Here is a 22881-nt window from a genome sequence, read left to right as displayed (position 1 = left end):
AAAAACCCCAAACCCATAGCTGAAGCTTATAAATTTGCACTCGCTTGTTCTCCTCTCAGGCACCCAGAGCATTGTTCTGCATTTATTGCATGATCCCCATTAAAAGGATTCCCTTCAACGAGGTATGTATTATGGTGGGATAATGGAGAGATAAAAGGGCTTTGCCTCCCATGCTTTTATAAACAGTCGTATTACTATTATATAATTCCTTGAACACCCAGGCATAAATGCATAACCCCTGACTGCATACAAGCACTATCATAAATCTTGTAAGCTCAGCTCATGGGGTTTATGGACTGGATCAAACCCAGAGGATTAAACTACTGATTTGATAATTACCCTTGGATTCAATCCTGCTATTTATTATGTTAGGCAAATAAACTATTTACAGTTTAAATGAGTTTTCATGTTCTTTTTCACACCTGGGAATCAAGTAAAACATTAAGAAACAGCTTTTGCCCATGGAGGAAAAAATGCATGAAGGGAAAAAGGAAAGGCAGTTGCTGGGATTTTACTAATAATCATTTCAGGTGTATAAATATAGCAGCTTGCCAAGCCTTTGGTCACCAGAGAAGTGTTTGTGCGATAGCTCAGCTTTATTTTGACTTTTGCAGAATAGCTCTTAGGAGACTTGAGGAGAAAGATGATTTGGTATTTAAAGCCTTGACCTGAGACTCCAGAGACTTTCATTCAGAGCTTGCTGGTGCCTGCACAGGTCAGTGTATTTCTCTCTCTACCTCTGCTCCTCATATCAGCAGTTTACGAGCTCTTTGGGGGACAAAATTCAGATACTCATTTGCTGTTCAGGATGATGGAACATGAGTTTGGTGGGACCTCTGGGTGCTACGACTGCCCAGTAAAGTGAAAAAAAAAAAAAAAAAAAGAGAACAAGTGGCTGCTGGGCAGTGCAGAACAAGGGTGGGTTTTCTTGCTCTTTGAGGTGGATTCTGACGTCTTCCCTTCATGTGGCTGGAGTAGTCTGGGAGCTTTGTTCTGCCTTGTTAGTTCTACTCTGAAATGTCTGTCAGGCCGGAGGACATTGCTACTGCCTCATAAACCAGGTCCAGAATTTCTGGGCCACGTGTCTTATCTGAAGAAAGAAGATAACAAGTCGGGATTGAAATTCCTCCAGGACTTTGACATCTTGCTGCATGCTGGTGTAGTAGAGGCTCACAGCCAGGATCAGCACCACACAAAATGAGAGCCACAGGAGCACAGGCAATCCAGATGATGACCTGTCATCTACTGAATGGTGATGAGGAGAGAAAAGAAAGCAGTGTTATTTCAGTGTCATCTTAAACACTTCCCAAATCTGACCCCCTGCTGATGTCTTTGTCCCACATTTCTGGGAACAGTGGGGAACACAGGGCTCTGGTTGTGAATACTTCCATGGGCATTAGTTAAGTGATAGTGAGTCACACCTTCTGATGGAGGGAGGTGAGTATAAAAGATCTCATCTAATAGAGCATTTAAAGAGTTTAATTATATACAATAAGAACAGGATTACCATAGATAATGCATGATCTCAATTTTCCTTCCAACAATAATTTTTTATACCTTTAAGCTAAATGTTAGATTAAACACTAGGAGAATATTAAGGTACCTTGTTGAATTATTTAATGCTCACAAATGTTCCATAAAGAGAGAAGATCTAGAGTTTTTTCCTTTTCTGTGGTAACTCAGCTTGTTTCAGGCTTTTGCTAATTACAGCAAGAACCAAGATGTGGCTCTGTTAACTGCAAGGCATATTTAGAAAGCTTTTGCAGGTTTAACCTCTCTCTGAGTGCTAGGTGTGATAATTACACTGGGACGTCCTCAGTGCTTGCTCTGAAGCATGAGGATACTGTAAATATTTTTGTGGCTTTTAAAACATGGTTCACGGATGTTTAAAGTGCTGTAGGTCAGGCACAGAACACGTGGAAATCAGCAGGCTACGATTAGGTCGCTGACATCTATGCAGATCCTCAGAGGTGGTGCCCCAGCCCTTGCACGTGAGTATCCATCCATGGGCCTTGGGGATCCAGTTGGATTCAGATCTGGCTGCTGTGTTTGACTGCATGGCCATTGCACAGTCAGTATTATTTTATAATGCTCATTGAGTATTAAACATGTAGTATAAAACCAAATTCATGCCTGAATAACAACCCAGAGTGTATAGCTATTTTCCTGCCATATGAACATAATCAATAAGGAGATAAAAATGTGGTTTGTATTATTATGGGTAAAGGGCCAACATTAGCTGTTTCATATTTAAATTAGCCTCTCATATGAGCCCTGGAATACACAGCAGTCAATTAAACTGTCATACAGATGTACAGAGGAAGGTAAAAGTCATAAAACCAACCAAGAAACACATAATAATGTATCAAAAAGTGTATGGGGAAAAGGTAAAATGTTAATAGGCAGTCATTTTATAGCTAACCAGAAACAAAATCAATGTCCCATAATAGATCTGAGTGAAACATTTGCAGCAAATAATTTATTCATTTGCATTTAACCCTACTTTCTGTTTGCAAACTATCCATGAGCAGACTTCAATTTTTATAATTTTGTTTATTGGCATTATTCTATGAATGGTTTATATGAAGGTATTTAACCAGGGAATAACTACCATACACTCACCACTTCTTGGTTTTGCACTGATTTGTGACTTGGAAGTTGGTATTTCCCTTGTGTGACCTCCCACACCATGAGATACAGTTCTTGACTGGGTGACTACCTGCCTTTAAAAGCATGGATCCTGGCTGACAAGCATACCTGGTAATAGTGAAAAATTTCTGTGGAAGCTAAGCAGCTTTTCACATCAGCCCTTTTCTATGAAGTACTTGCAACCATTTTCAATCTTGTGAAAGTTACTTTTCATGTAAAATTTCTGGGTGATCTCAAATGCGAACTTGGCTTTTCCTTATATCCTCTCAATAAAGGAGTATGTTCAGTCCAGGAACAGAAAAAAAATAACATGGAAGAATAATGCCGTAAATAAATAGCCATAATTGATACAGTCATAAACTGTGCTCACACCAGCTTCAGCACATACCTACAAGTAAGTACTTAAATGTAAGTTTGCTCTTTTCTAGATTACAAACAGAAAATTAATGCTTAAATTTTTTAGCTAAATTGTTTGTTTGAACTGAACGCTTAAAACCAGCTCATCCGAGAAAAGCAATGGACCAGGATACAGGAGATTTTGGTTCAGTTCCTGTCTTGGACATACATTTCTGGTGTCACCTGAAGGATATTTGGTCTTTCTTTTTCCACCCATCTCTTTCTTGGCTAGAGTAGCATGTTCCTAGCCCAATAACTGCCTTGGCTGATGCTGCCGTTGGCATGAGCATACTACCCCTCTTCCTGGGCAATAGCAACAGCTAGGGAATGTGGGGACATTTGCCTCACTTTGGCTTTCCCTTACTATGGCTTTGTATGTGTGTATACATACATGTATATATGTGCCCTTTTCCCTCACTGTGTTCCATACAGCAGCGGCTGGATGTTGGCTGGGTCCTCTAGAAATGTTCACCGTCATAACAACATCCAGATACAGACATTTGCTCGAGGGTCTTTAAGGCTGGTGGGCCTCGAACATCCTTGCAAACAAAAACCAGATTATTTTTATTATTTTTACCCTGCTGCCAGCATATAAATGAATTTTCTCTTCCCCACATATGAAAGTCAACAGGGAGAACTATTGTTTCGCTTAGGGTGCTTTCCCTGCATATCTTAGAGAAAAACCTGCACCTCTTCTATTGCCATGAAATATATTAATTATATTTAAATTAAAAACAGCTTCAGGGATTTCATTTTTGTTTCCACTATTTGTCTTACTAGATGTCTTGTTTAAAATACTGCACCAGACCTCATCAACACCTTGTTCTTCATATGCTGAGACAAAAAAACATCAGCCACTGACAGTACGAAACGCTTTGTATACAGAGGATATGTTTGCACAGCACATCCCAGCAGCCACAAGGCTAACTCAGGTTAGTGCCATGGATGGCTCACTGCTATAATATGAAACTTTGACTTACCCACTACGTAGTCACAGCAGGAAATGGCTAGAAAACAGAATGAAAATGTTTTTACACGCCTGGAAAGGTTTCTTTGCAGCAGATGAATAAGAAAGCAAGCACCAAGCAGTGTCTCTGAAATTGCCTGTCGCGTTATAGATGCTGAGCCACCTCTTAGACTGCTTTTGTCTGTACAGATTTATGCCAGATGAGGATCTACTCATTCCATGCAAACATGCAGATGCAGGTACACTTCAGGAAAGTGGAAAAAAAAAAATACTGTATGAGGGATTTCAGAGACAGAGTTTGCTGCTGTTGCAGGGAGGTCAGGAGTCAGCTGTTGCAAAAAAGACCTCCCAATTCCACATCATTTATAGAAGGGACAGGAGATAGAGAAACAGGCTGAGCAAAGAATGAAAGTTAAGAAAGCAAAGCCCACTGTCAGATGCAACTTTTATCCAACAATATCCTGGAACTGCCTCCGCTTGGCAGCTGGGACCCAGACAGAATGCAGACTGAAAAGTTCAGAGAATGGAAAAATTTCAGTGGTGCCAGAAACCGTCATCTTACCAGCCTCTACGTTAATAATGTTTTGTGTACAAACAGCAAAACATCTAAATCACAGGTTGTTTGCAACACAGAATGTTAATTACGGGTTGGGACATTTCTCATGTTTTCATGGAAAAGAGTCAGAGTCTTCTCTGCCCTCGCAGCTCCCTTGAGCTGGAGCATGGCTGAACACAATTCAGAGCTAGTGGGAGATGAACCAGGTTCCCCTGGGTTGGACTGACTGAGTGCTGATCTGGGGGCACAAACTCTGGGAGCTGAAGAGGGTATTACACCTCATCAAAGTCCTGCTCTTGAGCAGTCAGATGAGCTTTGGAGAATCTGAAGTCAACTCACTGAGTCTTTCCAGGAGTTTAGTCTTGATGGGAAAGCCCAGGCTGTGTCAACAACCTTATCAAGGAACAGCTTGTCATTCCTGCGTGACAAGGCACCAGAAACAACTTACTGCAAAACAATGTGTAGAAACACAGTAGTGGATGCCAAGCCTGTTTTTAGAAGCTGAGTAGCTATCCAAACAGGTGGCTGACACAGAAATTTTACCATTCTGTCACATGTGTTTTTACTGACTGAGATATCAAACCCATACAATTGTACTTTCTTATCAATAAATACAATTTTTCTTAGTTGAGACAGTTTGTAAAAGTCAAAATGAAGCAACAGTTCTTATTTCGTTATAAATTGTATACAGCATGTGCAGCAGTGCAAACTGGATCCTCATGCTAGACCCCAGTTGACTGACCTGCAAAATGTTATTTTGGCTCATAAATGAAAGGTTATGTTAGCTGTGTCATCCCTTGGGTGCCCTTGTTGACAGAAACGGTTACATCCTGGCTGCTTTTAACCCAGTGGGCCAGCAAGTCTCAGACTTTCGCTATTGTACCCTGTGGCATGCATGCTGCTCAGAAATGTGAAAGCACTTGCTCCCTCCCAGCCATTACAACTTAATTTCCCAGAATGATATAAGCATGTTTAAAATTGGTCTGAGATCCCTCTCTGTGAGTGGAAGCATTGTTCTGGGGTAGACCTGGGGTTCAGCCAAACCCATGTCCTACAACCCTGTGGGAGCTGACTCCGTTGTTCATGTCGAGAACAGCCCTGAGGCTGGTCAAATGTGATGCAGGAGCCAGTGTCCTCCCAGGGAAGGAAGGCAAATGGACCAGATGCAATTCTGCAGAGCACACAGCAGAAACTGTCTGTCCTCTGCTCCGTGCTGAGTGCAAAACCATAAATAATATTATCAGAGGAGGAAGATGATGTGGACACACAAGGCAAAGGTTAAAAGCTGGAAAGGTCATGCCAAAGGGATTAATAGCTTGAGCGTACCATATTCAATGACTTCTTCTGGCTCACGAAACCGAACCCTTCTCTCTGCTTTCCTCTTTTCCCCCACAGCTTGGCCCACAGGTGTCCTTTTCCTCAGTATTGAAGGAGGATAGCTACTGTCATCTGTCTGAAGAGTTGATCAAAACACAATGCACATGGCCATTCAAACTGGAGTAACATGTCCGGATGAAGCTTTGATCTTTTGTTACTCTGTTACCATGTCCCTCGAAGGACATGATATGAAACACATCTGTTTTGACATTTATAGTCAGACCACTGTAATATTTATAGCAAGACAATATGGATATTCCTCCATTGTCATAGATCTTCAGTACTCTCAAGCTGTCTTCTCAGGAAAAAGGTTGGCTAAAGTAACAGACAGCAAAGTGTTCCTTTCTGTAAATTGAAGCGAACAGATACCAAAGGCTGCTGCTCAACAGCCCTGGGGTAGATGGACATAAATGTGATATGAAATATATGAACCATATCATTGGGAACACCTTTGAAATGTTCCTCTGAGCTAAGCAGCTCCGTTCTAAATGCAGCACTGCCATTTCAACAACTGAGACTATGCAGCAGTCTTGGGTTTGGACACTATGTTGATGGGTACGAGAAGGTAATTTGTTTGCATTTCGATATCACAACTATGTTGTTGCTCTAATTTTTGCTTGGAAGCTGCACTCAGTCTTTGATAATGGAATCAGATTGCTGTGGATTCTGCCAAATGACAAGAAACAGAGCTGCAATAATAGTAGTAAGTCCCTGTTCTGCATAGGAATGCTCCCACCACCAGATCCCCAAAACGTATCCAAAGCATCTTGGTTCAGAGACACCCACTGTACTCTGGAAGTGGAAAGCAAATTTTCTACTTTTTGAAGACTACTTTAAGATCAAGTAGTCTTGTCTACCTCTTTGTCTTCCACCTTGTTCCTCTGCTGCATAAAGGGTATTATTTCTTAGATGGTGTGTTTGCTCCTTCTGGTCACTGTCCCTGCTTCTTTTTCTTCCATTGTGTGTCTTTTCCCCACTCATTGATTGCATTCTCCTTCCTCCATGTTCTTCTTCCTTCTTCAATCTTTCTGCTCCTCAATGCCTGCTACTTTTGTCCATTTTAGGCTCAAATACCCTGTCCCTACACCTTTTATTTTTGGATGCTTTCCCCACACTCACTATTTCACACACCCACTCCTTGGGCTGCAGAAGAAGGATTAAGTCCCATTAACTACAGTCTGGGGGTGTCAGACCCCAAAGTGCAGAGGATAAGTAGGTTTCCCCATACATCATACTGTGGATAATCTCAGAAAGGCACGTAACATAGCCAGCAGGAACAGCAATGGAGTGAGGAATGCCTTCAGCTTTGATACCTTCTCCTGAGGGGTTTATAAACCAGATTTTGGCTTAATTTATCACTGATAAGAATGATTTCTCTGAGCTTGGGGTCATACAAGCATTCATACCACCTCTGTCTCATGACTGGGAACAGCTCTGTGTTTTTCATTCAGCAGGTCTGATCCTGGAAGACCCATCCAGGCTATGGGAAACCTGGATTCAACTTCTTTCTAAGTCCAAAGGAATAAGAACCCACATCTCTTCTAAGCACACCCTCATCACCAGAGCTATGGTGCACATGTGGGAGCAGGGAATCTCAGCCTCTGCCACTAGAATCTGCCTGGCATAATTAAATATTCATTGAGCTAAAGAAAGAAAGAATGGAAGAATTACTTTACAGCCTGTTGTTAGGGTGTTTCTTGGTTGTGGGAGATGTCTGTTCTTATCCTTGCTCCAATGAATACTTCATATCAAATACATAAATATTCATTGGAGCAGTCACTAGGAACAGGGTCTCTCATCTACAAGGTGAGTACTGTAATCACTCTGCTACAGTCACATACACACACACACACTTTCTGACATAATGAATATTTAATTACTCTGTATAAAATGAAATAGGTTTAGGGAGACACAGCAGAAGATGCCCAGGTCAGGCTAATAGTGGTTATAGGTTCAGTTATAGCTAGGAGTGTTCCTCCTGTGGCACAACCAAGGAAACTGAATCTTATTATGTGAAGTGATTTATAACTCCCAAGTGTGGCTTTTGTCCATATAAGCTTTTCCAAATACCTAACAGTTACATCAGAAGAAAAAAAACCCCATTAAACAGCTAGCTGGTTGGGTAGCACCCAGCCAAGGAAGACCTTAGAAAGGAAGTGGGATTTACAGTATTTACTAGGCTTTAACAACCTATGGAAATCAAAGCTACACAGTGTCAGAAAAATTATGCATTCTCCTCTCAGATGGAAACCCAGTGTTAACATACTGAGACAAGAGCTGGAATCCTACCAAAGTGCTAGTCAGAAAATTATATGCCCTTAAAATAACCCATTTGTGAAAAGCTCGGGGTGTTGGACACAAGGACTCTATCACCCATTGAGAGATTACTTACTTACCGGCAGCTCCTCTGCACTAGGATCAGAAGGTGGGTCTGGGCATATTTGGGACATGTACTCTGGATGCCAACATGAAGCCTCCCGCACGAAGCTGCAGTTCGAAAGCCACTTGCACAAGAAAATGGGTCAGGGGAAAGCGCCTGGAGATCCCTCTGCAGTGAGGACCAAGCAGGCAATGCCCCCGAGCAGATGGGAGTAGCAGCAAATGACAGAGGAGTGGAAAGAAGAGTTTCCGCCCTTCATACCAGTGTTGGCTTGGGAAGGATGACGTTACTTGAAATGTACTCAGTAGCCAAAAATAGCACATAGTGACAATACTGACTGTGCAGCTGAAAAGCAGGGCTTTCCTGGCAACTGGAAAAGGGCTGAATGGAGCAAATCACAGATAAACACCTACATATTTCTATGCATAAATGTGAAGTTGAAGCTCCTCTTTTTATAATGGTTACTGCATGTCCATGATCACATTGATCTCCTTTCCAAAAGTCATTCCCAGTGTCAAAAATCCTGCAAGCGGGATTGCTTTTAATCCTTCTCACATTCAAAGTATGTGGGAAAAAGCCATAAGGAAATTATATAGATGTGGGATCACATATATCTCGCTCCAGTACAGTTATGGCCTCTCTTTATATGTTTTACAAATTAGATTCATTATTATAGCAATAAAGTGGGATTTTAACATTAGACATTTCTACAGATATTATAATAAGATTATTGATAGGAAGAGGGGTGATTTACTGTTCAAGAAGCTTTAACAGCCCCTTGTCAAATGCTGAAGGCAGGTCATCATCAAATATACAATTTCCAGTCAGATATAGCTGCCATGGCTGCTGAAATATGGCAGTTTACTGTCTCTACAAGCACAAGCTTGAGATTTTTTTGTTGTTCTTTTCCTGGAGCTATTTGTTTGCTCTAACCCAGCTAAAGTACTTTGGTTTTGTGTTATTTTCCATGTGGTTGGATGGATTCTCCCATGACATGCTCGGACTGACCCTTGTTTTGTACCTACTCAGCAGAGAGAGGGTTGCAAGATGCTTACATTGGCACTAGGAACCAGAGGGCACCACAGCTCTGTGGGCTTCACTATTTTAATCTTCCTTTCAGGGATTTGGGAAGTGGGTGAGTAGATGGGAAGGGATGGATCCTCCCTCTGAGAAAATTGGGCCAGCAAAACAGGGGAGGCATCCATAGCTGATGTGGGGCCAGCAGCTCCCTTGTTGCGCTCCCGCAGTTCAGCCTCTGCATGGGTCCACAGCACTTGGAAGGGCTGCCGTCCTCAAGCCCTTCCCTCTCCAGCAGTGAAAGCAGAGGCAACATGAAGGACACATTTTGGTGGCCTGGGACTCTTCACCGAATGCACCATATCTAAAAGCCACCTGGAGACCGTCACCTTACCTTCTCTTTCCTGTACATTGGGATGATGGAGGTCTTTTCCTCATGCTGCAACCAGCTCACAGCTGCAGAGCTTGTGAAACGCTCTCAAAATCCCCCCTCTGGTGTGTCCTGCAAGTGTTTCACAGTGGTTATTTTGGGATAGCTAAGCTGAGTTTTTGGTGCGGAAAAGTAATTCTTCAAAACTTTGTTCATAGTAGATCCTAGACAGAAAGGTGATAAAGACTTCCAAACCATGGTCCCTAGCTTCTCCTCTGGTTCCTCCTTGCTCCTATTCCACCTGCTACTAATTAATATGAGGAATTTACCTGCCTTCTTTGGTCAGCAAAACTGATGCAGGTGGGAAGAGGGGAGGCAGACTCTAGTCTTGATCTAACTTTGACTTTCTCCGTGTGAATTGTCTCATTTATTTTTACTAGTGTCATCCCCAAGGCACATAAGAAGGTCTTGTGCAGTCTCAATTCCTGCAGAGAGCGGCAGTAAGCTCATGAGATTTTATACCTGAATGAAAAAACTTGCTTCTGTCTTTTTCACGGAATCTGGTTTTATTGAAAGAAAACATTTTTCTAAACAATTGATCAGAAAGCTTTTAGTATTTTCTTTAAAAAACCCTGCAGAAAAGTCATGTGTGCGTGTGTGTGTTGGGGGGGGAATTGTTGTATTTAAGAAAGGAACATATGGAGACAACGTTTATAATTTTCAATGCCAGAAACCATTTATTTTAAGTTGTAGAGATTCCCCTTAAATGTAAACAATTTTACTGTTCATTTGATTGAAAAATAATTAGGCAGCTTATAATTTTTTTCATGAAAGATTGCTATCCAAACGCTAGGAATGATCATTTCATAGTGTCATTCTCACTTTTACCCCACAACATGTTAATTATATTGATAGTAATGGTTGTAAATTCTTGAATAATTAGTAGTTACCTGGGCACTCAAGTTCCAGCGGATAAAGATGTCAAGAGTTCAAATCTCATAACAGGGACAGATCCTTTTCCTGCTAAGTGCTTTTGATTGAAGTTTAACAACCTAAAATTGGATATACATTAGGAATAAAGCACAGTTTAATGCATGAAGTGAAAGATTCCAGGAAAATAACTTCACTGGCCTCTGAAATCACTGGTAATAAATAATAGTTACAATAATGGGATAATTTCTGCTTTGGAAGCTAGAAGAATTTCCTTTAACATTGCCCTTATTTTTAAAGTAATTCTTCATCTAAGCTTTGATCTCATTTCATGCAACATATATCAGAAGCAAAGCTGGACAAAGAATTCATAAATTAATTATTTAGCTGATGAGTGTCACCTCTATTTCTTTCAGCTAATTGTTCACAAATAGGTAGTGACTTTTGTGAACATATTCATTATTCAGATTTATTCAGTGGATAATTGCTGGGAGTAATTCTTTGTCTATAGATTGCTTGGCAGCATTTTGCTGGGAACATTTAATAGTAAAAATTTATCCAGGCATTCAGTACAAGACAAACTACAAATATCTGTACCTACTGATGGAGTCCTTAAGCACGAACGATATATTGCAGTCTTAATGAGTAACACCAGCATTTTCAGGAATAACTCCACTACTTCCCATGGTATATAGGAGGGAAAGCAAGTACATCTCAACTATCTGTGTAGTGCTGACTTTGAATGGCACACATTGTATATGCAAATAAATTATTACAAGGAAAGGGTTGCTTAAGTGTTTGCTCAGCAGAAAAACAAAACAAGACTGAACAAAACATGATTGACTTCCCAGTGAATAAATATGAACAGTCCACACAAAGGAACTAACTGCACAGCCGGTATTTTCCTGCAATATCCCAATGGAAGATGTCGAGAAAATAAACATAACATGATAAAACAATTTTACGCTCAGAGGATAGCTGTGTAACCATATGAACTCTTTTTCCATTTCCTTCTGCGGGAATAAATATTTTAGACAAGCAAAGTACTTTGTAAATGATGCCTTTGTGGGGATTTGTCTGGCCTGGTTCAATTATTTTGAAACCTAGCAATTTTCTCATATCATTGAATCTGGTTTTATTGCAAATAGGGTCATAGAAATAGTCACTCATTGCGATAATGGACTTAGTTTATCTTAACTATTAACACTTCCAGTAGGTTTACATACACGTATATATTCAATATTTATGGATATGCACAGTGCATATATATTAATAATGAAGTAACTTTATCTCCAACAATCTGAAAACAAAATCACGTAATACCATACAGTGCGGGGTGCAGTGGTAACTGGAAGCAGCATATCAGGGTAACAGAACAGAAAAGGAATAAATAAATTAGAAGGGAGTCTTCCATATCTTCTCCAACTTCCAGAGTGTCAATTGAGCCTTTGTTCAATATTCTACCTTTTGTGGTTCTCTGTGCTCTTGATTAATAATTTAAAGATGCACCTTTTGGCAGCAAGGTAAGTTTTGTTTTTGCCAAGACTGATTTTCCACCAGTCGGGGAATACATCGGGAAATAAAAAAGCAAATTGGCCCACAGAGCATAATTAGCTGTGTGCCTTCTTTCCTTTTCTGCCTCTGGAGAATCAGATTTACTGCTGGAAAGTGTGGGACACCCATGAGTTGTCGTAGGGCACCGTTTCTGCTCCTCAGACCATTCAGGGAGGAAAGCACTTTATAAATCCCAACCTGAAGACGAAAATCAGCCCTTTGAACTGTGTGTTTTCATGTGTATTCCATGCCCAGAGGGGTCATGGTTAATGTCTCTGCTGATGGTCACTCCAAAATGGTGTAATTTTGTGGAGTTGGGGAAAAAATAATGGTCAACGACAAAACATAATGGAGACAGAGCAATGAACAGACAGATGGTCTGATAACACTTGGTGTGTATAGCCAGCTAGAAGAAAAGAAATCACTTTTACTTTCTATAAATTCATTAATACCTGTGATGCCCAGAGACCTGTGTGCCACAGTGTGTTTGCCCCACAAAGAAGGGCAGCATGGTCAGCACAAAGCACAGCGTTGACAGTCCCTGTGGTGTTCCATGAAGGTTACATGAGGTTACCCTCCCAGTGAGACCTTCTCTTCCTCCTTTATATTTATATTACTACCCAATTGTCTTCCTGCAGCCATGGCACCAGTTTCAAATCCACAGTGTGTAGGGACTTGTACTGGTTTTGAGCCAAGTTCTTCTCTGAGGCAAAGACATAGTCATAGAATCATAGAATCACAGAACGGTTTGGGTTGGAAGGGACCTTAAAGACCATCCAGTTCCAAACCCCCTGCCATGGGCAGGGACACCTTCCACTAGACCAGGTTGCTCAAAGCCTCATCCAGCCTGGCCTTGAACACTTCCAGGGCTGGGGCATCCACAGCTTCTCTGGGCAACCTGGCCCAGTGCTTCACCACCCTCTCTGGGAAGAACTTCTTTCTGATATCTAATCTAAACCTCCCCGCTTTCAATTTAAACCCATTACCCCTCGTCCTGTCACTACAGGCCCTTGTAAAAAGTCCCCCCCAGCTTCCTTGTAGCCCCCTTCAGGTACTGGAAGGTTCTATAAAGTGGCCCCGGAGCCTTCTCTTCTCCAGACTGAGCAAGTCCAATTCTCTCACCCTTTTATCATAGGAGAGGAGCTCCAGCCCTCTGAGCAGAACGTGTAGTAGGGTTCTGCACTGTGGTTAGAACATACCCACTGCAGGGCGGTGTGATTTCTGCCTTACTGGGACTGGCTAGAAATAATTTAACTCTGTTGAGGAACCTGGTCTCAATTAATCCCTGGCATGAATCCATTGACTTATAAAAGGCATGGATTGGTCTCTATTTCTTAAAATTTCCTCTCTTACTCATTTGTCTTTCCAAGTAGAAGTTACAAATAACTACAGAGTAGTTGTGATGATATATAGCAAAAACAGAGAGAATTTCTGGGCTGCTGAAATGAATTTTCTAAATAATTACAGAATAATTCCACATCCATTTCATAATTAGACTCCTGAGATTACCGCCAAGCTATTATTATTCAACATTCATTCTTATTTTGGAAATGTCCCATAAGCCATTAGGCTTATTCCACGTGAGGTTTTTCAATTCATTCTGTTCATCCTGCCACTGGGATGTAAAATGTAAAGCATGTATTGATTGAATAAGAGTTACCAAGTAACCAAATGCTAATATCTGCTGTTGGCTCGCTGCTTCCACATCAGACAGTCCTGTTGATGAGGGATGTAAAAGATGGACAGGGCTGGAGTGAGTGAGGTCATTTTGAGTCAGCTTTTATCACACACTCATTGTATTTTAGGAGTAAAAAGGAATGGAACTGGGGCCTCTGCTTAAAGCATCCAGGCTGCTGTTGATGGTAGGGCTGTCACCAGCCATGAGATGAATGAGGATGAACCCCCTGCCAGCAAGAGGATGACTGAGCTGGCATAAAACAGAAAGGGAGGTAAAAATGACATGAGAAGAAAAACTATCATAAAAAGCTAACCCCAAATTATCTTCAGGAATTAGATTTTAGCAGTAATCACTTTGTGCTCTCTGTAGTGCTGACTGGGGCTTTCTATAACAATTCCTCATTTCCCCAGGTGAGCGTTTGCCTGAGGAGAATTCAGGCTAGGATGACTGCAGGGTATAGCATAAAAAGGGGATTAGTGGTTTTGTCTCAATCCCAGATGTCAAAAGGCTACAACTGACTCCTGTGAGCCACTGTCTGTCCTTAATGGATTTTAGAAGCCAAACTGGTACTGAGGAGGGCAGCAAGTGGGACTTAGGGCAATGGGAAGGGAAGAAGCCAAAAGAATTGTAAAGCACCTAGATGCGGGCTTTGCTGCATAAGACGATTTGAAGGCACTGATGTAAATGCTCTTGAGCTCTATTTGCAGTGTCACCTTGGAAAGGGATTAGATTAGATTAATGACATGAAAGAAGAACAGAAAAATGAAGAAAAGAGCAGATTGAAGTGTAAGAAAAGCCCAAATGAGTAAAATAAGCATGAATTTGAAAGAATTTGGATGGTGACACTGGATGATGAAGAATATAAAAAGCAAGTGACAGATCCTGCTGTCATTGGCAGCTACTTTACATTAATGTTAAGTCTGTTAATGCTGATATTTGCTCTGGATTTAATTTCTTGTAATTAGTATGTAAGTCTCTCTCCACCGCTGCAAGCCCTGGAGGCTGATGTTTTCAGAGTAAAACAAGTAGGTTTAACAAAGAGTAATTGGCACAATTTCCAAAACTGGACAAGTGCTTCTGGAAACTATATTCAATTGCATCTTAATTGTGATTAAGGCAGGGAAACAAAGCAAGGGAAAATTCAGGCAGCACATCAAAAAAGCTTCTGGACATCAGGATGTACAGGTAAGTCACGCTGAAAGCCAGTTACGTTTTGCGCAGAGAAGCTGAAGATTTAAGTTGTGGTTTTGTTCCAAAGCAAAGTATACTTGGACGTGCCTGCAGGAGTGTCAGAGGAACCTGCTCATGCCAGGGCAATTTGTCTTACAGTGGAGTAGCTGAGAGCAGGATGGGCTTTTACTGGAGAGGCTGGAACTCTGGTCCAGCTCTGATCCCTGGCAGATTTAGATCAGATACTTAAAATGCGCTGCCCCTAGGAGGATGCTTGTTACTAGCTGCCTTGTAACAGTCACAGCCCTTTCTCTTCTCCCCCTTCTCTATCCTTCATTCTTATCACAAATTTGGTCCAGGAGCATGAAACCTCTCAGCTTAAATTAATATGCTGGTTAGAATCATCTCTGTTTCAACAAATGTGCTTTTTCTGATGTGGAGTGTTTTCATCAGCATATTTTTCATCATCTCAAATGCATGAGCCTTTCAATCAGTCTCCTCAATGAAACAATGGAAATTACATTGCCTTTTCTTTTAAAGCTAGACAAATTCAAAGGCAAGGAATAAGCTCCACAGGACAGCTGTGGAGATGGTGCATTAATAGCATCTGAAGGGAGGAGAATTGAAATTGAGCTCTTGGTCTATCATAGGATTCTGTCTACGTGGCTGTTCCCTGTCAGAGGCAAAACTTTTGGGTATAGAGGGCTGGTTCCATGTCTTGCATTTTCTCTTTCATACATTATACCTGCCCTAGTAAGAATTTCTGGAGTATTGAGAAAGTAAGTATTGAGACTGGAGTGCTCTTATGTTCTCTAACTAGTATTAAAATTTCTCCCTGTGTATTGGACAGCTGCAAAAATTGGATCCTTTTTGGAGCATACTGGGCCAAAAGGCCCTTTTCAGCTCTAAACTGAAGATGATAGAAAAGTGACAACACCATTCCACCTCCCAGAAGACTTCTGCTTCTGTGACTGCCCTGAGGCTGTACAATTGAAACCCCTTTTCCTGACACTCTTGATTTTGGCAAGCTTTGTCACTAGCTGCATGGATAGTGCCAGAGCTGGGAAATAGTGTCAAATTCTTTGATGAACATATTTGACCATCCAGATCAAAAAGTTATTAACAAGGGATGCTGTAAGACTTCTTTACAGAAAAGTTGCCTTCTGTTTTACTGACGTATTTTCTTTAGAAGTCCTTTTTTTGTGCAAAATTTCCAAAAGGAAATAAAAGGGCACCTGGTTGTTCTCCACTCCACATCAGGGGTGCCACTGAATGCAGTGAAGAGTTCTGCATGTGGAATTCACCACTTCTGCTGCTCACATCTATGGGGAATGATATATCTCCATTAAATGAACAAAACATCTCTGCTGGGCACTTTGGGCCAGGCTGCCTTTCTACTTACACTCCTGCAAAAATATTGCAGTGAATGGAAAATTGGTAGTTCACGTGTAATGGCATTTGCTCTTCAGTTAAGTGAAGTAGTATAAAATACAAAGACTGGGGCAAAGTACTGTTGATCCCACAACACAGATACCAAGTTTCTTGTCTGACTAGAGCAATAATTTCTATTTCCCTCTGGAGAAAGTAACTTTGCTGTGAGGGGCACAATCTGCCTGTAAGGTTGGCACTCTGTTCTCTTGAGCTATGGCTCTACTAGCTTCTGCCAAAAGGCCAAGCATTTTCATCTGTCACATTCCCCCTGTCATATCTGCCCTGTCTCACTAGCATAATACAACAGGTGAATTTCCAGCATTTTGGCACTCCATGATGCACTGACACACAGCACAATCTTCCAAATCATACACTCTGCTTGCAGTACACGAGTGAAGATAGTGTCTGCTTCACGCTTCCTTGTCTTCAAATGAATTCTCCTCACATCCATTGCACAATGACACCTGGTTCCTGTTTCTAAGCCCAATGGCCAGCTTACTCCTCATCTGCTCCTTCAGCCTGGGTTCCTTGGGCTGTGCTGGGTGACTTTACCTGGCCTTTGTCACCATGGCAGCAGATGTTGCAGACCTGGCTGCAGCCTGGTGCCAGAGCGATGGGTCAACCAGGTCTGAGTGCCTCTCCTGATTCAGATAGGTATATCGAGAAAGACATGCTTTTCTGAAGTCTGCAGGTTTTCCTTGGGTGCAAAACATGTCCTTCAGCTAAAGCACATACAGAACGCACACCTGAGACTAGAAGTGGAGAGGATTTCCTCAAATGAACCCATAGGAAGGTGGATCCTGGAGCCACCACTCTGTCATGTCTCTCAGGAGGATCTGGTGTGAACCAGCATCAGTGTTGGATAAGGACACCAAGCAAGTTCCAGGCTAATCAAGGTGGTGGGTTTTCATGGTCATGATACACTCTCTGTTCTGTGCTCCCCGCTGTTTTTTCAGAAAGGACACTTTCATCTCCTTTGCCTTTGCCAAATAGAGATCAAACACCCGGAAGGCAGCAAAGTGGCACTGCATCCTTTTTCTGGGAATGTGCAACATAAATAAGTAACATAGAGGAGAGAGAAGAAAGGGAATATGGAGCAGGTGGCACTGGTGATTGTCTGTTTTACTTGTCAGTTCAGAGTTGGATTTTGGGGCTGTGTATAGTGGTGGAAATGGGCTAGTCCAGGGGAGAGGAGAATCTGGCGCTCCAGTGTACCAAGCATCCTCAGTTCTTCATGCTACCTGCTTACACCAGAGTCTCTTTTACAAAATCAAAACTGGAGCTGTCTTGTGGATGAATTCCCCCAAATCTTAGCTCTGCCCAACATTACATGCAGTAGTCACTCTGTCCCTAGGCATGTGCAACCAAAACCCTCCTACCTGAAATCTTTGCTCTATTTGCTCCCCAAAAAATAGCTGCTCCAGGATGAATATATAGAACTTTGTAAATTCAGATATTTGTCAAAAACTTCTATTGTGAAATATTCTTATCTGAATAATGATCCATCCAGTCTAGGTGCTTTATGTGAGAAAAATGGAAGTCAGTTCCTGGGTTTGGGAAAGACATTAGGAAGGAACCATAGACCTCTCCTGATCTACGCAATGTTAAGCAGGTCAGACCTCCTTTCTGGAGGTAAAGTGGATTGTTTGGGATCTGAAATGTTGTCTACCTTGTTTTCAACATTAATGGCAAAACAGGCTCTAGGGGAACAGGTTGTCATATTGCTTTTATACTGATTCAATTCTAAAAAGAATGCTAAGAGATTTTATTGCAGCTGCTAAAAATGGTTATTATTGATCATAAATAATATGCCCATTTTCATAAGTCTTCTTTAAGATCAGGGCTGTATAAGAGCTGCAGATACTGGTAAAGATACTGTTCCTGCCCTGAAGTTTGTATGGGACTGAAGGAGCAATGCCAGTTTACACCAGACTCAAGTTTTGGCTCACAGTTTCCAGAGAGGCTGAAGATACAACATAAGGGAAAAGAAGCCAAGAAGCATCAGCATTTTGACAGAAGGAGGTTAAGCAGGTTTATGACAGAGGCTCTCTGCACACTGGCCTATGCAGGCAAGAACACAAAACCTTTTTCAGACGTACCTGTTGGTCACGATGAAAAACGTAGGCAGCATCTCATACTGACATGTCTAGCTTGGGAGGCCTGCTCAGAAAAATCCTTCATCAGAGCAGCAGCTGTCTCATTCCCCCTGAGCAAATTCCTTTAAAGCTGTCAAAGATGCTGTAATCAGACTAGGTCATCAAAACCGGTCCTCTTGAGGACTGGAAATAAGATCCAGAGATGAGCATTCAGCTACATGGGCAGGGTCTAAAACACTAAAGTTTCCATTGAAATTAAATGAAGGGACTGTAATTGCTGTGAAAGAAAAGCAAAGCAATCATTGGGAGAGCCCGAAAGCTTTCAAACTACCTCCTGAAATGATGCTGGCTCAAAGCAGGGATCTATGTACCGCATAACAGAATCTGATAGCAGAGCAAAGCTTTCACCAGGAAACCAACTTAGATAACTACTGGAGCGTTTGCCTGTGTGGCTCCTGGAGCTAAGGCAAATTTTAATCGAGATTTCACCACACAGTTGAATAGTTTTATTACCAGGTTAAATAAAAAAGGTTAATAAAGTAATAAAAATGGATTCTTTGTCTTCTTGATTCCAAAACATGAAGCTGTGGTCAATATGTTTAATAATTTGTAAATAGAGTGGAACAAAGCTCTATAGCCCTGGAGACCACTGGGAGGGGATTGCTGTGCATTTGTACCCTCTCTTCTACTTGTGCTTGCATCAGCAGTTTTACAGTTTCCATAAATCGTTTGTCAGTAAGGAAGAGAAAATGAACTGAGTTCCTCTCTGTTGTAATGTTTACTGCTGTTATTGCAGTTACAACTGGGATAAATTTGGCCTGGATTTGACTAAACCAAATATTGGATAAAATTGAAAGGTGTATTTGATTTTAGCTGTATTTACATTGTCTCTGATCTTAGGTGATTGATCTCTGCTTGAAGAGTATTGATACAGCAAATAGATTAAAATATGTCCTTTATGCTTCTCCAGTGCCTTGGCATTACCCACGTACTGGTTCCCAGCTCCTTCCTATGGCTCAAATTAAAAAAAAAAAAAAAAAAAAATCATCCCAGTGCATGGTGCAAATGTTTGCATAATTGCAGAAAAAGTGAGGAACAAACACCCTTTCTCCTAGGCAGCAATAGCTAGGGACAATCACTGATCGATCTGACCCTTGATGTGCTCACACTCTAGCCAGCCCACTGGTACTGCTGGGCTTACGGCTGGCCAGGAGGAGCAGGCAGTGCCCTGGCTGTGGCAGTGGGCACAGGCCAGGGAGGAGAGACCCTGCCAGGCTGCCCAAACTGAAAACACCAGCTGGTATTCAAGGGGGAGCATCTCTGGGAGAAAAAAAGAAAGAAAATGAAAATTATATGCTCCACTGAACTACAGAAGAAGTTGGAGGAGAGGTTGCTGGAGCACAGGAGAGTTGGACATATGTCCTGGGGACATGAAGATCTCTCTAAAGCAGTTTGGGAGCCCCTGGAACTTTAGGGCATGGGGAAAGCTGATGCAGGGAAGGAGTGGGCAACAGCCCCAGGAGGTGGATCATTAAGAATAGTGAGAAATCCATTTGCCATTTCTGATTGTTCTGTTCATCCAAGTCTCCAAGAGTGTTTCACCCAACTGGCTCTGTGCTGCTTTTCCCATCTGTCAGAAGGGGAAACTGAGGCATCAGGTTGCAAAGTGACTCACCCAGGGCCACTCAGCAAGCCAGAAGCAGAGCTGAGTGCTGGGATCAACTGATAGCTCATCATCCCACCTCCCACAAAATCCTTCATTACCTGAGGCAGGTGACTGCTCTGAGATGCTTCAACTGAATTCTGTGGACTGTACAGCTCACAACTATCCAGGGAGAGCACACCAAGAATAAGCAGAGCATAAAAACTGCGGGAAATGCTGCTATAAATCCTGTTGCACTGAAGATCAGCCCTGCGACAGTTTTGCAGAGAGGCAGAGTATGGAGAAGGTAGCAGAGAGGAACATTGAAGTATATATAAAGCCATATACTTGCCTGAACCCTCCCGAAGAGCATCACCCACGAAAGGCAGTATGCTTGAGTGAGCTGCAGGGCTTCATCAGCTGTTTACCCCGGTGAAGGATATTTAACAGCCCAGTCAACTGCCTGAAGCTCAGCTGAAAAACCACAGTGCCAAAAGCACAGGAGACGGAGCCAGTGAAATAAACACAAGGTCGCCTTGTTTATTTTCCTTTCTGTGTCTAATTATATATATGTTCAGAATTCCTGGGGCTCGATTACAAGCTTAAAGTTGCTTTTCCTTCCTCAAAAGCTTTGTCCAAGCAACCAAGAACAGAACAAGTGTCTCTACTCTGCTGCTCCCGTGCCACATTATTCCTGTATCAAATCTGGCAGCTTCCAGTCTTCCCAACACTATAATTAGAGCATCTTGCAGCCATCGAAATAGCACTGACCCTCGTCACAGCACTGACCTGCCTGCTTTGCAGCTCTCATCTGTCACGCACGACAGGTCCTTGCCCATGCAAAGCAAATGCATGGAGGGGACGGGTGATTTTGCATTTTGGCTGTGTGTGCCTGGCCTGCAGTCTGGGCCCACACATTGCCCCGGCTCCCGCATGCCCTGCCCTGTGTTGTGGGAGGCTGGCTGTGCTCCAGTTTGCTGCTGGAATGGGGGAGCTGGGTGAAATGGGGAGGTGGAGGAAGGAGGCACTTTAATTTGACATCCCTTCACCCAGGCTGCTTATTGAATTAGTGCATGAAACTCAGTTCTTCTGGCAACATTTCATTTGGGTTTGGTTTACATGAACATGCAGGCAGGCTGTGTCTGGCTGTACAGACTGCTGATTTAGGGAGAGCCAAAACCCCAGGATAAATTAACAGAGCCTGATTTCCTTCAATCTTAGCTGTTTGCTTGGGCTTCCAGCTCCAGAAATCCCTCACCAAGTACTGCGGAGACCCTGCCACCTCCTGGGCTCCCCAGAAGGGTTGGGACGGGAGGAAGGAACAGAGGGTTTCCCTGCCAAGCAAGGATTGCAGTGTTTTAGGCTGATGGTCTAAATGTGCCCTCAGTCTGCTTTGAACATTTAAGTTGAACATTCAAACTGCTTTCAGTATTTTGCTGAGTTTAATTTAGAGGAGTTTATCCTCCTGGGATGAATAAGCAGCCAGAAGTGATATAGGTAGCCCCAGGTAGAAGTTATCCCATCCTAAGAACTCTAAAACAGATGAGCTCATAACACCCTGACCGCCTTTCTCCAGGGAGCCACTGTGGCTACCTTGGCTCAGATACCTGGGTTTCATGGACTGGGTCCCCCTCTGAGCAGGACTGGGTTAGTGAAGGAGTCAGTGTCCATGGTTTGATTGCTGGGTGCATATGGGATTCAGCTGCTTTGGGAAGCCCAGGCAGCAGGGGTTCGAGTGCTCTGCTACACAGGGAACATGGACCAGGACTTCTGTTTTATTCCCTGCCACCCTTATCATACAATGGCTGTTGTGCTATAAAAGCAGCATCTCCTCCCACCCTCTCCTGCTTTTTCCCATGCTCACCGGCCTAAACTGGAAAAGCTGTAAAAGGTCCAGCTTCATTTCAAATCCTCCTCATTTCAGCGACAGGCAAAAGTCAGCAGTAGCTCCATGCTCATCTGGATGGAGTAAAATCAAGGGTGCTTTCACCCTGTGTAGGATCTTTCCCCCAGGGCAGAGTTTCTCTCACAAACTGCAAAGTCGGAATTCAGCTGCTCTGACACTCGCTGCCCTGCAGATACTCCCATCTCAGAACATCACCCCAGCTTCTCCCTGTAGTCAAGGGAGACAAAGAAGTGTTTTTAGGGGCAATTCATCCACCCTAATTTAAATGTTTGCATCAGCAGCAGGTGAGTCCTGTAGGTGCCTGTTCCTCTTCCCTGAGTTCTGATGCGAATGCCTCCACCCACCCACCTGGATCACACCTACCCTATGCTCAAACAGAGAAATCTTTTCCTGAAGGCCAGAATGACATTTTCATTTGTACTTCCAGGAGGCATGGGAGGGGGAGATCTCTTCAGGGTGACCTTGCACTCAATGTGAATTCTGTACTGTGAGTTTGTTGGGCTGCAAGGGGAAAGACAAGGAGGATTTAACTGAGTGGCAAGTCCCCGTGCAGAACTACCCTTCATCAGCACCTCTTTACATCTCTCACTGTCTGTAGCCATGTTTCAGAGAGTTCATTTTATATGTAAACCAAGGCTCTTTCCCCTCTTCTGAAGTCTCTCTTTGTTTATCAGAACATAATTTACATTTTCTTTTACTTCTATGCGGGGTTTGGATTTCCAAGTATGTCAGCAGTATATGGAGCAGACATCTGAGTGGGTA

General features: G+C 42.5%; 1 protein-coding gene across 1 annotated transcript; it reads right to left on the bottom strand.

Moving 5' to 3' along the window:
- Positions 1 to 1042: 1042 nt before the first annotated feature.
- LOC104507206 (chromosome unknown open reading frame, human C14orf180) lies at positions 1043 to 8395 on the bottom strand. The gene is made up of 4 exons (XM_010148414.1): positions 8342 to 8395; positions 5895 to 6021; positions 4026 to 4052; positions 1043 to 1245 (listed from the first exon to the last, which is right to left on the bottom strand). The coding sequence occupies exons 1-4, from the start codon at positions 8393 to 8395 to the stop codon at positions 1043 to 1045; spliced, it is 411 nt and encodes a 136-aa protein (XP_010146716.1).
- Between the last annotated feature and the right edge of the window lie 14486 nt (positions 8396 to 22881).

The sequence above is a fragment of the Eurypyga helias genome, unplaced genomic scaffold (genome assembly GCF_000690775.1).
Source record: "Eurypyga helias isolate BGI_N326 unplaced genomic scaffold, ASM69077v1 scaffold3783, whole genome shotgun sequence".
In the NCBI taxonomy this organism is placed as follows: Eukaryota; Metazoa; Chordata; class Aves; order Eurypygiformes; family Eurypygidae; genus Eurypyga; species Eurypyga helias.
The sequence above is the reverse complement of the archived record's forward strand: the minus strand, read 5'-3'. Positions and strand labels throughout refer to the sequence as shown.